The sequence below is a fragment of the Scyliorhinus torazame genome, chromosome 6, assembly GCF_047496885.1.
Source record: "Scyliorhinus torazame isolate Kashiwa2021f chromosome 6, sScyTor2.1, whole genome shotgun sequence".
Lineage (NCBI taxonomy): Eukaryota > Metazoa > Chordata > Chondrichthyes > Carcharhiniformes > Scyliorhinidae > Scyliorhinus > Scyliorhinus torazame.
The window spans coordinates 24,936,423-24,950,807 of record NC_092712.1 but is presented as its reverse complement, the minus strand read 5'-3'; the positions used below and the strand labels follow the sequence as shown (position 1 = coordinate 24,950,807).

The following is a 14,385-nucleotide window of genomic DNA, read 5'->3' as shown; positions in this document are numbered from 1 at the left end:
CACCTTCATTCAACAGGTTCCAAGGTTCCATTGGAGGAGCGTGTACGAGGGCCAAAGGGACCCAAAACCATTTCCTCCATTTTTATCAGCAGCAATATACAGGGAGTCTGTTAATGATTTCTCCGCCCTCCTCATTGGGGAAGCGCATACTCCCACAGGATTGTGGGATTGTCATTAGTCCCCAGCCAATGGTAAGCAGGCAGGTTATAAAATCCTTCCCCCACAAAGTCCAAGGAATCCACCGAAGACCCTGGCGAAGGAGGGCGTCGGACTCGTTTTGCCGCAGGCCGGACACCATTTGCACGAGGCGCTGAATCGGGCGGCGTGTAACGAGACGGAGACCGGCGCTTCCGTGATGAACGGCGTAACGGTTGTACATCCACGGCCCATGGGTCTGAGGATTCCCCCTCTGATGCATCCTGTGTCTCCATCTCGGAGTCAGAGTCTGCTGCCTCTGTCATCTCGGCGTCTCTATCTCCACACGGTTCTGTAACGACCTGCGCAGGCTTTGAGTGAGGCACCAGAGGAAGATTGTGAGGACTACTTTCCATTGTCTCTGGTCTCTGCGGCTGTAGAAATGAACTCTGGGGGCGGGGAATCTCTGGAAGGGATAGTCTTCTGGACCGAACGTGGTCTACATGTTTGCGCTGGAGATGACCCTGTGCTTGCACCTGGTAAGATATAGGGCCCGTTTGGCGGAAGATTACACCAGGGACCCACTGGGCACCACCACCAAAATTGCGAACCAACACTGGGTCACCGGGCACAAACTGCCGAATCGGCCGATGCCGAGAAAACCCCTGTCCCTGCCGTTCTTGTGTGTGGCGTATTTTTGCGCCAATGTCCGGGAAAACCATACTAAGGCGGGTGCAAACTCTCCGGCCCATTAGGAGGTCTGCGGGAGCTACCCCAGTCACCGCATGGGGGGTGGTCCTATACGAAAACAAAAAGCGAGCCAGTCTCGTGTCCATTGACCCGGAAGACTGCTTCTTTAGGCCTCGTTTGATTGTCTGCACTGCGCGCTCCGCCAGCCCATTTGAAGCCGGGTGGTAAGGGGCAGTGCGGATATGGCGTATGACGTTCATCTTCATGAACCTCGCAAACTCCTCACTGGTGAATGGAATGCCGTTATCTGTGACCAGCACCTCGGGGAGGCCATGTATACTAAAAGACAAACTCATCTTCTCAATTGTTGCGCAGGACGTTGTGTCTAGCATCTTGTGCACCTCTAGCCATTTAGACTGGGCGTCGATTAATAAAAGGAACATGGATCCATGAAAGGGCCGGCGAAATCCGCATGCAAACGCGCCCAAGGCCGCCCTGGCCATTCCCAGTGATGTAGGGGCGTGGCCGGCGGAAGCTTCTGATGCTCCTGACAAATGGAGCAGTTTTGGGCCACCTTTTCAATATCGGCGTCGAGGCCTGGCCACCAAACATAACTCCGGGCCAACATTTTCATTTTGGTCACACCTGGATGCCCATTGTGCAAGTCTCTCAGTATCAGCTCCTGTCCTTTTTCCGGGACAATCACACGCGTCCCCCACAAGAGGATGCCGTCTTCCACGCTGAATTCTGACAGCTTGGAGGAAAATGCCCGCAACTCGCCTGGGAGCTGTCTATGCTGCCCACCATACAGGACTATGTGCCGAACCTTTGACAGGACTGGCTCCGTCTGGGTCCACTCACGGATCTGTGATGCCGTGACAGACAAGGTGTCCACAAGGTTTAGGGTTGCAACCACCTCACTGGTCGTGGGGGTCGACATGGGGCAGGTCGATAAAGGCAATCGGCTCAGTGCGGCTCAGTGCGTCGGCATTCACTATCTGCGTTCCTGGTTTGTGCTCCAGAGAATACTCATATGCAGCGAGCAACAAAGCCCAGTGCTGGATCCGTGCGGAAGCAATGGGTGGTATTGGCTTATCCTCTCTGAAAAGTCCCAGCAGAGGCTTATGATCAGTCACGATAGTGAAGTGGCGGCCATACACGTACTGGTGGAAACGTTTCACCACAAAGACCACTGCCAGGCCCTCCTTCTCGATCTGCGCGTACTTTTTTTCCGCTGCAATCAAATGTGCGAGAGGCGAAAGCTATCGGCCGCTCGGCCCCGTCCTCCATCTTGTGGGACAGGACAGCCCCAATACCATATGGGGATGCATCAAATGTGATGAGCAAAGGCTTTCCAGGATCATAGTGGGTTAGTAACCCAGACGACGACAATTGTTGTTTTACCCGCCGGAAAGCGGTTTCTTGCGGCTGACCCCAAACCCAGGTGTGATTTTTCTTTAGCAGAAGATGCAACGGGGCCAGCAAAGTTGCCAGATTGGGGAGGAACTTCCCATAATAGTTTACGAGGCCGAGAAAAGAACGAAGATGCGAAGTGTCAGTCGGGGCGGGGGCCTGTTGAATCGCGCGCACCTTCTCTGCGACGTGGTGCAAACCTTCGCGGTCCACCCGATAACCCAGGTAGACTACTTCCTTCGCCTGAAAGACGCACTTTGTGCGACGTAAACGGACTCCAGCCTCTGAAAAGCGTCTAAGGACAGCCTCCAGACTTTCCAAATGTTCCTGCTCCGACGTCCCTGTGATCAAAACGTCATCTAAGTAGACAGCGACACACGGTAAACCTCTCAAAATGCCCTCCATAACGCGTTGAAAAATAACGCAGGCAGAGGATACTCCAAAGAGCAAACGTGTATATTCATACAGGCCCCGGTGTGTATAATCATTACATATGGTCGGGAGGCAGGGTCCAGCTCCAACTGTAGGTAGGCGTGACTCATATCTAATTTTGTGAACGAGAGTCCACCTGCAAGCTTTGCGTAGAGATCCTCTATGCGAGGCATTGGATATCGGTCGAGTTGGGAAGCTGTATTCACTAAGTTTATAGTCGCCGCACAAGCGAACTGTGGCATCTGGCTTCATTACAGGTACAATTGGTGCTGCACAGTCAGTGAAATGGACGGGCCTGATAAAACCCAAAGTTTCCAAACGAGTGAGCTCCCCTTCTACCTTCTCGAGCAAAGCGCAAGGCGCGCTCGGAAATAGTGCGGCATGGCTCCTGGTTCGACTTGGATACGGGCTACGGCCCCTTTTATTTTCCCCAAACCGGGCTGGAATACATCTGGGTATCGCCCTAGCACCTCAGTCAACCCTCCAGAAACTGTTTGGGGGATGTGCTGCCACTGCAACCGCAAATGGCGCAACCAGTCCCAACCCAACAGGCTGGGTCCATGGCCGCGCACCACGATAAGTGGGAAACGCCCCTCCTGGCGTCCATAAACAACAGGGGTCATCGTAGTTCCTGCAATGTCCAATGGTTCCCCCGTGTAGGTGGCAAACCTGGCCTGTGTGTCAGTTAATGTAAGGGTCTGTATATCCTGCTTGATGCGGTCGAATGTCCTCTGGGCGATCACGGAGACCGCTGCGCCACTGTCCAACTCCATCTCAAGCGGGTGACCATTGACCCGTACGGTCACCTTAATGGGGGCCACACGGGGAGCTGCCATACAATGCAGCTGCAGGCAGTCGTCCTCCGTCTCCACGTCCTCAGGGGTAGTCACCGCAGATTCATCCACATGGAAGGTACGGGCCCTGGGCTGGTCCCAGTTTCGGTCGGAACGACGGCGCCTCTGGCGCCCCCAGGACCGGCGTCCGCGATGGGGTCGGCGCCTACAAGTCTGACACGGACATGGCTCCTCATCCATTGGTTCTGGAGAAGGCTCCCTTCGGGGTGGAATGTCCGACAGCCACTGGCGTCGATCCAGACATCGCCTCGCCCAAGGTACCGCAGGCGTGCGGGGGGACGTTTTCGGACGGAAGGGGTTGCGCCCCAAGACATGCACTTCCATTCCCTGTAGCTCCTGTACTCCTCGCTCTGCCCTCTCTCGGGACAATACTATTTGAATGGCCTGTTGAAAAGTCAATGTTGGCTCAGCTAACAACTTTCTCTGGGTGGCCGCATTGTTAATACCGCAAACGGTCGCGTAACATTTCTGACAAGGTCTCACCATAGTCATGGTACCCCGCAATCCTGCGTAGCCTGGATAGAAAGTCGGCAAGGGATTCTCCTGGGGTCCTCTCAGCCGTATTAAACCGGTAACGTTGGACTATCGTGGACGAGGTTGGGTTAAAATGCTGGCCCACTAAATTCACAAGTTCATCAAACGTTTTGGAGTCCGGCGCAGCTGGGTACGTAAGGCTTCTAATCACCCCAAACAGGTGAGCAATATGACCACCTGGCGCTCGTGTTCGGTGATATTGTTTACCCGGAAATAGTAACGCATCCGTTGTGCATACTGGTTCCAGCTTTCCAGCGCAGCATCAAAAACATCCAAACGTCCGTACAGAGGCATGGTATAATAGAAAACAACTTCCAACCTGTATCCAACAAAAATCCAGGGAGGTGGCTTCAGCAGTGTAGACAGCTATTCACTTTTACCTTCGTCGCCAGTTTTGTGAGTGCCATGAAGAATCCAGCACGAGTTTCAAGGATACAAAGAAATAACATTTATTTACAATAACATAATATATATATATATATATATATATATATATGTTATTGTAAATAAATGTTATTTCGTTGTATCCTTGAAACTCGTGCTGGATTCTTCATGGCACTCACAAAACTAGCGACGAAGGTTTAAAATATGTCTACTAGTTCACAATTCTTCTACAATTGTGAACGGTTTCTCCCAAAATTGTCTTTCTACACGCCTCAAGGCATTCAAAATCATGTCTATAATTTATTTAAAGAGAACAACCCCAGTTTCTCCAATCTGTCCAAGTGCCTCATCCCTGGAACTATTCTTCTAAATCTATTCTGCAGCCCCTCTAATATTTGTGCATCCTTCCAAAGCAGGCTGAGAGTGGATTCAAGCACTGCCTCAGCTGACTCTGCATCCTGTTGGTCAGTGGATGGTGTAGGCAGCAAGGTGCCTCAGTGAACACAGCACAACCTCTCTGGGACAATGCTTCGAGAACTTTCTTGAACTTTGGCCTTTCCGTCTGGAGTGTTCATTGATTGGAGTTGGAAACCGTATGAAATATGTATCTCTTGTATTCCCCCGAAACTACTTCAGACAGAGAAGGCAGGAACATGTTGAAGTTGGAAGGACTAACTTTTTTTTCTCCTGTTTCAGATAACTATGGTTTGAGGAATGCAGATTTTATCAGAAGTAGCCCTGTGATAGAGACTCCAGCCCAGGCATCATCTCACACTGCCACTCCATTGGAATATGTCTCCAAAACTCCGATAAGCTCCATGCCCATCTTGAAGAAAAGACTGGGATTGACCAACTCTGCTCGTTGGGAGGTCACTCAGCGAAATGTATGTTTATCTTTAAAAATCCATAAATCTAGCTGTTTGGGAGCAAGGTGTTTAGTTTACTCTATCCACACTTGCATCACCTAGAACCTGAATTTAAAATCTAACTCCAAATGATTAGAGGGACATTTCTGCCTCATGGTGATTGGGTTGTCTACCTCTCCCTTTACTGTTTGTCTAGATTCACAGAAAATGCTTGTTTTTTTTCCAGCTAAGGCCCCGAACTGTACTGATGCAATCTGATACATTGAGAGACTAAAAAAGGTTTTGCACTATCCAGCACAGGCTGTAACTGAATATGTCAATTTCAACGTCAATTTGCTGCAGCAAAATGTCTTCAGGTTCCTGCTTCCTGATGCTTACCTCTGCTACCCTGTTGAATGATCATTTAGACAACTTACCAAGCGAACTGTGGCACAAAGCAATTTCAGTTGTAGTTTTATGTTTCATCCCTGTCCCGACTGTTAGCAAGTCTCCATCAGCTCACATCTGTTAAAATCCATTATTAAGGAAGTAATAACAGGACGTTTAGAAAGTCAAACTGCGTTCCACCAAAGTTCTCTGAACTGATTCGCATTTATATTCTTTCTTAAAATAACCAGACCAAAACTGGATATGGTACTCCAGGCGTGATATCTTAGTTGTTCCTTACTCCAGTTTATTGATACATTTGTATTGTGTCTTTGATCCCTGGTTTAGATTGTTGTGGAAGGGGCTTCCCTGAATCCCAGTGCCTGCGTGTGTGAAGCTGAAACCTTCACTCTCAATCACTCTGCTGCCAGCAGTGGGTGAGTATCCCAGCGTGGAATGCAAAGTGCCATGGAGGAAAAGGGAGATTTCAAACCAGCAGCTAAGCAAAGTAGATGAAGTCAGAAAAATTAGAATGTGGCAAAACTACAGAGGGGAAGTAGAGAAAATTAATAGGGAATGTTAATAACTGATTTTAGTAGGTAATTGATGCACAAGATGGGAATACACTTGGTGCTAAGTGATGACAAGGCAAAGAAAGCAGTAGGGTCTTGGCAATAGGGACATGGGATACAAGAGGAGGTCCTTCGAACCTGTTCCCCATTCAGTAAGATCATGGCAGATCTGGTTATAGTCGCCACTCCACCTTTCGGTCCGCCTAACATAACCCTTAACTCCCTTCTCCAACTCTACCTTAATGACGCAGCCTCCATTGCTGTCTGGGAAGAAAATTCCAAAGACCAACAACCTTCAGAGAAAGAAAATTATTCCTCCTCTCTCTCTTTAAAGGGCTTATTCTTTTAAAAAAAAATGTCCCCTCGTCTCATCTCGCCGACAAGAGGAAACGTCCTCTTAGCTACCCTATCAAATCCCTCAGGATTTGAATCTTTCAATAAGATCACATATCATTTTTCTAAACTCCAATGGATATAGGCCCAGTCTGTTCAACCTTTCCTCATAAGGCAACCCGTCCATCCCAGGAATGAGTCGAGTGAACTGCTTCTAAAACAAATCTATTATTTTTCAACGAAGAAGGCCAAAATTGTAAACCGTATTCCAGATGTGGTCTCACTAAGGCCTTGTACATCTACAGCAAAACTTCCCTACTTTTATATTCCAGTTCCCTTGCAATAAATGCCAACAATCTATTTATCTTCTAATCACTTGCTGTAACTTTTTTGTGATTTCAAAGTGATAACCAGATACACTGGAACTGCAGTGGAGAAGATCAACAACATCTGGCCAGCTGCAGTGTTCAAAAACTCAATGCATTGTTCAACTTTTCTCATCACACACCTGTACAGTCCAAACCGGCTGTGAAGCACTCTGGGCTAACTTAGGTTCTGAAGGACACTGTATAAAAGTTATTATTTCTTTCCCTGACCTCTGCCCCCACCCCCAACACCACCACTTTTTTTTCTTCTACTGGAAACCATCTGTTCACCGTTCCAATTTTTTATCCAATTAAGGGACAATTTAGTGTGGCTAATCCACCTAACCTGCACATCTTTGGGTTGTGGGGGTGAAACCCACGCAAACATGGGGAGAATGTGCAAACGCCACACGGACAGTGAGCCAGGGTCGGGATTCGAACCCGGGTCCTCGGCGCCGCAGTCCCAGTGCTATCCACTGCGCAACATGCCACCCAGTGTTTGGATAATCCTGGGGGGAGAATAGAAAAGGTGCTTTGTAAATTCACTAGGATTTTGCTGTGGATATATTTGAGAAGCCATTGCAGCTGAAAAGTTGAGGGCTGACCTGAATGAGCTCTTCACAATTACAAGGCAAATATTGATCATAAGATATAGGAGCAGAATTAGGCCACTCGGCCCATCGAGTCTGCTCCGCCATTCAATCATGGCGATATTTTTCTCATCCACATTCTACTGCCTTCTCCCCATAACCCCTGATCCCTTTATTAATCAAGAACCTATCTATTTCTGTCTTAAAGACACTCAGTGATTTGGCCTCCACAGCCTTCTGCAGCAAAGAGCTCCACAGATTCACCACCCTCTGGCTGAAGAAATTCCTCTTCATCTCTGTTTTAAATGATCGTTCCTTTAGTCTGAGATGGTGTCCTCTGCTTCTCGTTTTATCTTCAAGTGGAAACATCCTCTCCACGTCCACTCTATCCAGGCCTCGCAGCATCTTGTAAGTTTCAATAAGATCCCCCCTCATCCTTCTAAATTCCCAACGAGTACAGATCCAGAGTCCTCAACCGTTCCTCATACGACAAACTCTTCATTCCAGGGATCATTCTTGTGAACCTCCTCTGGCCCCTTTCCAAGGCCAGCACACCCTTCCTTAGATACGGGGCCCAAAACTGCTCACAATACTCCAAAAGCGGTCTAACCAGAGCCCCAGCAGTACATCCCTCGTTTTGTATTCTAGCCCCCTCAACATGAATGATAACACTGCATTTGCCTTCCTAACTGCCGACTGAACCTGCACATTAACGTTATGATAATCGTGAACAAGGACTCCCAAGTCTCTTTGTGCTTCTGATTTCCTAAGCATCTCCCCGTTTAGAAAATAGTCTCTGCCTCCATTCCTTCCTTCCAAAGTGCATAATCTCACACTTTTCCACATTGTATTCCATCTGCCACTTCTTTACCCAGTCTCCCAGCCTGTCCAAATCCTTCTGCAGCCCCCTTACTGCCTCAATACTACCTGTCCCTCTACAGATCTTTGTATCATCTGCAAACTTAGCAACAGTGCCTTCAGTTATTTCCTCCAGATTATTAATGTATATTGTGAAAAGTTGTGGTCCCAGCACAGACCCCTGAGGCACACCACTAGTCGCAGGCTGCCATCCTGAAAAAGACCCCCTTATCCCCACTCTCTGCCTTCTGACAGTCAGCCAATCCTCTATCCATGCCAGGATCTTACCCTTAACACTATGGGCTCTTAACTTATTTAACAGTCTCCTATGCGGCACCTTGTCAAAGGCCTTCTGGAAATCTAAATAAACCACGTCCACTGGTTCTCCTTTGTCTAACTTCCTTGTTACCTACTGAAAGATCAGTTTGTTTGCCCTGGTTAATGAGGAGGTAATTTAGCATCGATTTAAGATCAACTCTGTTATAAGTGTTTACGATAAGACTGCCTGATTTGTTTAACCACTTCTGGTGAAGAGGGTCTATTTTAAAAGGCTGAAAATAGGTGTGAGTTGGGTTTTTTGAGGTGGAAGAAATAATTTATTTTTGTTTGAAAACCCCTATTCTGCTGTTTTATTCTGTGACAAGGACTATTCACGTCCAGATGTGATTGTGCCCAGATGAACAGGCTGCTGCTGTACTTGTAGGTCAGTGCCCTCTGGTGGCAAATGAGCATCACATAGACTGCATTTATTCCCAATCCCTTTCTGGTTTCCCCACTTTTGGACTTCTGATATCATGCCATGACGTGAGATCTGTGGTATCGTGGATACTGTACTATATTGTTAAATCAATTTCCCTTTCTCAACAAATGAATGGGCAATTAAAATGTAGTTAACAATGCAACTAACCTTTTTGTTTCCCCCCCCTTTCGATGTTAGATCTCTATCACAAAGGCAACCCTGTTGCGGCATCACAAAGACTGGTCAACCATGCCGAAATAAAGCAGTTACTGGTCAGGAATTCTGTCGAGTCCACAGTTCAGGGCAGACTTCATAACAGTTAAATCTACTTCAGTCTAAATCACTGTTGCTCAGTTAAGAGTATTGATGCTGTTTTAAATTTGGTTAATTTAATATTCCTGTATTTGTAACTACTTGGTTTTTAAACTGGTTTGGCATAAATGGGGAGAAATCTCTGACTCTGGGTACATGTGTCCGATTAGACACATTCCAGATTCTTCATGGTTCATTGTTCCATAACCCTGTCCAAATTGTGCAGATTCAGCACAACTGTTTGGAACCAGGCAACAGAAATATATATGGCTGTGTCACTTCATAGAGAGCTGGTAACTCGACCCGTCTGTTTCCAACTGAGTTTGACATTAGACTGTCCGCCCCCTCTCCGCCAGCAGACCAGCCGTGTGTTTTCAGCATTTTCGTTGATTTTAATCTTCTTTTTTATTGAAACATGAAATGGTTATTTTTCTTTAAGGTGTCATGTTGAATTGTGCATATGTGATGACTGATTCTTGCCCCTGGGAATGTGGTTACTAACAACAAGTGAGCTGCTGCCAGTATGTAATCCCGTTTGTATTTTGAAGGTATTTGGAAACCAGTGTTGTTGGATTCTGGCTGTGAACAAATACAGCTCCCAGTGAAATGAGAGTTGTAGAAGATCTGTACGAAACTCCCAGAAAGCCTGGGTCTTGGATAAGGGGTTTGGGATGAGAAAAGCAGCTGGGCAAGAGTGTGTGTTTACATGAACAGCCACTTCCGAGTTTTTATTTTGTATTCCTGTTTTACCATCGGACCCCTTCCTCTTTTTTTCTGAGGCCTCTGAGATTTATAGTAATTTGCACATTTGTGTGTGTTAGCAAAATGGACCTAGTTGGCACAGCAGGGTCCTTTTTGACGAGCAATTTATTTTGTGTAATCTTTTTTCCAGAACTCTGTCCGTTGGAACAGTGCAGTAACTGATCCTTTTGCTGCTAAACCAATTCTCTGCTCTGCTACCTGTTCTGTATTTAATGAAGACTGCTTGCTCTTGTAACATTCATTCCATTTGCTTTGACCATTATCTACCTCCAGTGTTACTTTCCTTTCCCGCACTCCTGATCATTCGTGTACTTGTGTCTGCAGCACTGGTGGGCATATTCAGTCTCCTCTGTAAATTTCTATCTGATTGTAGTCAGAATCCTCTGCGTGGATATTGGCAATGACATCTGACATGGATGGACGGGGGTGTTTTGTTATAATGTTGTGCAATAGCTCAATTTAAGGTAACATTGAGAATCAGGTTGGACTGGAAATACCTCCTTAAATACATAACTCGGTCTTCAGGCCGCCTCACCACTTGAGCACAATCTGAGTCTACGCTACAGAAAACCGTGTGGTTTAACCTTAGCAGCAGGCAGGTATTAAAGAGGAGGGCTTTGTACTCTTGCAATGCATTTTATTGAGTGTTTTGTTTAGGTAGTGGTCACCTAAAGAATGAAAGGTCATTGATATTCAAACGTGTGGACCAGTCCAGACCTGCAAGTCCTGGCAATTTGACCTATGATATGCAGGTTAACCTAGTTCTCTGACTTAATCAGGTCAAATAAGTTCCTTGGGGCTGGAAATGTATTCCTGCTCAGTAATCAAGATTAGCACTAAGATCTGATTGCATATTCAAATTGCTGATAGGATCATCTCGCTGCTAACCCCAGGCTGATGTTAAATGAGAACTTGATTTTAATCTTTTTTGTGAGCCATAAGATTCCTTGATGTTGAATCTTTTTTAAAAAGTTACAAATACACAAACTTGGCGTGCGCCGGTATTAAATCACTCCTACTCAAAATATGTAATATCCATTCAAGCTGAATCGTTTGCAAATGTGTTGTTTGCCGGTTTATGCAGTGGAACACTATCTGCTCACTAAATCTGTTCGGATGGATGTAATGAGTTATATACTGGCTGCCCACATTACTCTGGGATGGGCTGAACGCTCTATGCAATCTAGCTCTGCTGCCTTCTGCCCAGTTATAGGATGGTCAATTTTTTCAAGCTGAGGAAAGGATATTCGGAAGACGGGTGATCTGCAGGATAGATCTGCTTATGTAACTTTGATTTTGTCATGCTCCATTGACGCAGTCACCTACCTCTGGTGTAAAATCTGAACTTGTGACCTTGCACAGACACAAATGACTCATTTTGGTGTCTCTGGTTTCCTTTGGGTTTTCTGTGGTGTATTAACATCCAAGTCATTATTTGGACAGAAATGAAAGATTGTTTCGGCAATCGTGGGTAATCTGGTATTAATGTGAGGTTTTTTTATTCGAAAAAGCCAGTTTTCAGGTTTTGTTTACTTTTCCCAAGTAAATATGATGAACACTAATTGTTTTCTGAAGCATGTTACTGCACTGCATTGTGATATAATGTGAAGCCCCTTTTGAAATGATAGAACTCTGGTTTTTACCCCAACTATGTGAAGTTCAAGAATCCCACACCTTCCTGACGTGTTTTGTTTGGGTCTGCTGCTAGTTGCATCATAACACTAAATGTCTTATTTTGAATTGTTGGCTGAATAAATATCAATATTTCCCATGACTCCAACACTTTGGAAATATGGCCGTGACTAGAATTCCCTGCTGATGGTTACTGTTAATCACTGTTCTAATGTAATGTGTGTTTGGGGTCAGGGCATAACCAAGACTATTTAACATTTTAATCTTGTAAATTTTTTATTCAATAAATATATTTGGATTTCCAAAACTGGTTGATGGATTTAATTTCAGTCTCTCCCTTTACCTGACCGCTATTTGAAGGATGTCTTTCCACCATCTCCTTTGCTGGTCTTCATTTCAGTGCAGTTCCGGGGGAGTGCCGCACAGCTGCCGGGAGAAGTACGGCTGGCAGGGGGAGTGCTGCACGGTTGGAGGTGCCGGAAGGAGTGCTGCACGGTTGGAGGTTCCGGGAGGAGTGCTGCACGGTTGGAGGTTCCGGGAGGAGTGCTGCACGGTTGGCGGTGCCGGGAGATGTGCTGCACGGTTCGAGGTGCCGGGGGGTGTGCTGCACGGTTGGCGGTGCCGGGGGGAGTGCTGCACGGTTCGAGGTGCCGGGGGGTGTGCTGCACGGTTGGCGGTGCCCGGGGGGGGGGGGGGGGGGGGAGTGCTGCATGGTTGGAGGTGCTGGGGGGGAGTGCTGCACGGTTGGAGGTGCTGGGGGGAGTGCTGCACGGTTGGCGGTGCCCGGGGGGGGGGGGGGGGGGAGTGCTGCATGGTTGGAGGTGCTGGGGGGAGTGCTGCACGGTTGGAGGTGCTGGGGGGAGTGCTGCACGGTTCGAGGTGCCGGGAGATGTGCTGCACGGTTCGAGGTGCCGGGGGTGTGTGCTGCACGGTTGGAGGTGCTGGGGGGGGGGGGGGGAGTGCTGCATGGTTGGAGGTGCTGGGGGGAGTGCTGCACGGTTCGAGGTGCCGGGAGATGTGCTGCACGGTTCGAGGTGCCGGGGGGAGTGCTGCACGGTTGGAGGTGCTGGGGGGTGTGCTGCACGGTTCGAGGTGCTGGGGGGAGTGCTGCACGGTTGGAGGTGCTGGGGGGAGTGCTGTATGGTTCGAGGTGCCGGGAGATATGCTGCATGGTTGGAGGTGCTGGGGGGAGTGCTGCACGGTTCGAGGTGCCGGGGGGAGTGCTGCACGGTTGGAGGTGCTGGGGGGTGTGCTGCACGGTTGGAGGTGCCGGGGGGGTGTGCTGCACGGTTGGAGGTGCTGGGGGGGGAGTGCTGCACGGTTCGAGGTGCCGGGGGGAGTGCTGCACGGTTGGAGGTGCTGGGGGGTGTGCTGCACGGTTCGAGGTGCTGGGGGGAGTGCTGCACGGTTGGAGGTGCCGGGGGGAGTGCTGCACGGTTGGAGGTATCATTTGTCTGCCCCTGGATGGGAGGTTTTCTGACATTTACAAGGAACTCATGGAGTCAGAGGAGACGCAGACAGAGGAGTTAGGAGGAGAGATAGAGGCTGGGGAGTTTGTGACCTGGAGAATATTCATCTAAAAAAGGATAAATTGATCAAAATCTCATTCCTGTTTGTGGGAGCTAGTTGTGTGTAGTTTAAGCTTGGCAATTAAACAACAAATAATTACAGCTGTTTGTAGCACAGTAAGATTGTGTAATAACCGAGTTATAGTTGCGGAGGGCACTTTTTTTTTTTGTTCTGTTGCTACTCTTTATCCCCTATTTCTGAGGCCCAACCACCTTCAGCCGCTTCATCAATGATCTTTCCTCCTGATGAAGTGGGGACGGTTGCATGTTCAGCCCTAATCTCTGAAAAGAAATGGGGTGAGGTTCGGTGAACCAAAAGAGAAAATGCTGGAAAATCTTGGCAGGTCTGGCAGCATCTGTAAGGAGAGAAAAGAGCTAACGTTTCGAGTCCAGATGACCGTTTGTCAAGTCTAAAAGGTATAGAAAGTGGGAGACATTTATACTGCAGGGTGGGGGGGATGAAAGATGAATGATAGCCACAGAAACCAAGGGAAGAGAGTGCTAATGGCAGTCCCCAGAGAGAATGAAAGGTGCAAAAAGCCAAGCGGCAGAGACACTGAAATCAGAAGGTAAACTGTGACAGATGGAGATGGGGGGTGGGGGGGGACATGGGTGGGAGAGAGATAAAATGAGAAAAAGGGGGAAGTAAAGGTAAGATGGGGAAAAGAGTGGAAGGGAGCTAAAAAAACCCTATTGTTCGGTAAAACCTGGGCGGCTGCCCAGTACAGGCAGTTCCGTTTCTATAGTAACTGCCAGTCTAGGTTGAGATGCAGGTGTCGATAACTCAGAAAATGGGCAAGCGATGGTATGGGAAATTCACTACGATATATTTAAATACATATCTCTCTCAAATTGATGGACAGGCACTTTGGCCGAATTGAGTGAATTATAAATTAGTTAAAGCCAATCACAGATATAAAGAAGGCGAAACCTTAATCTTAATCACTTGGGATGGAAAAATCCATTCTGGAATCAATCGA

At 47.7% G+C, this 14,385-nt stretch overlaps 1 protein-coding gene across 1 annotated transcript in view; it reads left to right on the top strand.

Moving 5' to 3' along the window:
• bmb (brambleberry) overlaps positions 1-12,144 on the top strand; it is a 59,330-nt gene extending 47,186 nt beyond the window's left edge. Inside the window, exons 10-12 of the mRNA XM_072508034.1 lie at positions 5,139-5,326; positions 6,023-6,111; positions 9,330-12,144. Coding sequence (XP_072364135.1) covers positions 5,139-5,326; positions 6,023-6,111; positions 9,330-9,447 — 395 coding nt within the window. The 3' untranslated portion in view covers positions 9,448-12,144. The remainder of the gene's footprint in view (positions 1-5,138; positions 5,327-6,022; positions 6,112-9,329) is intronic.
• Positions 12,145-14,385: the final 2,241 nt, after the last annotated feature.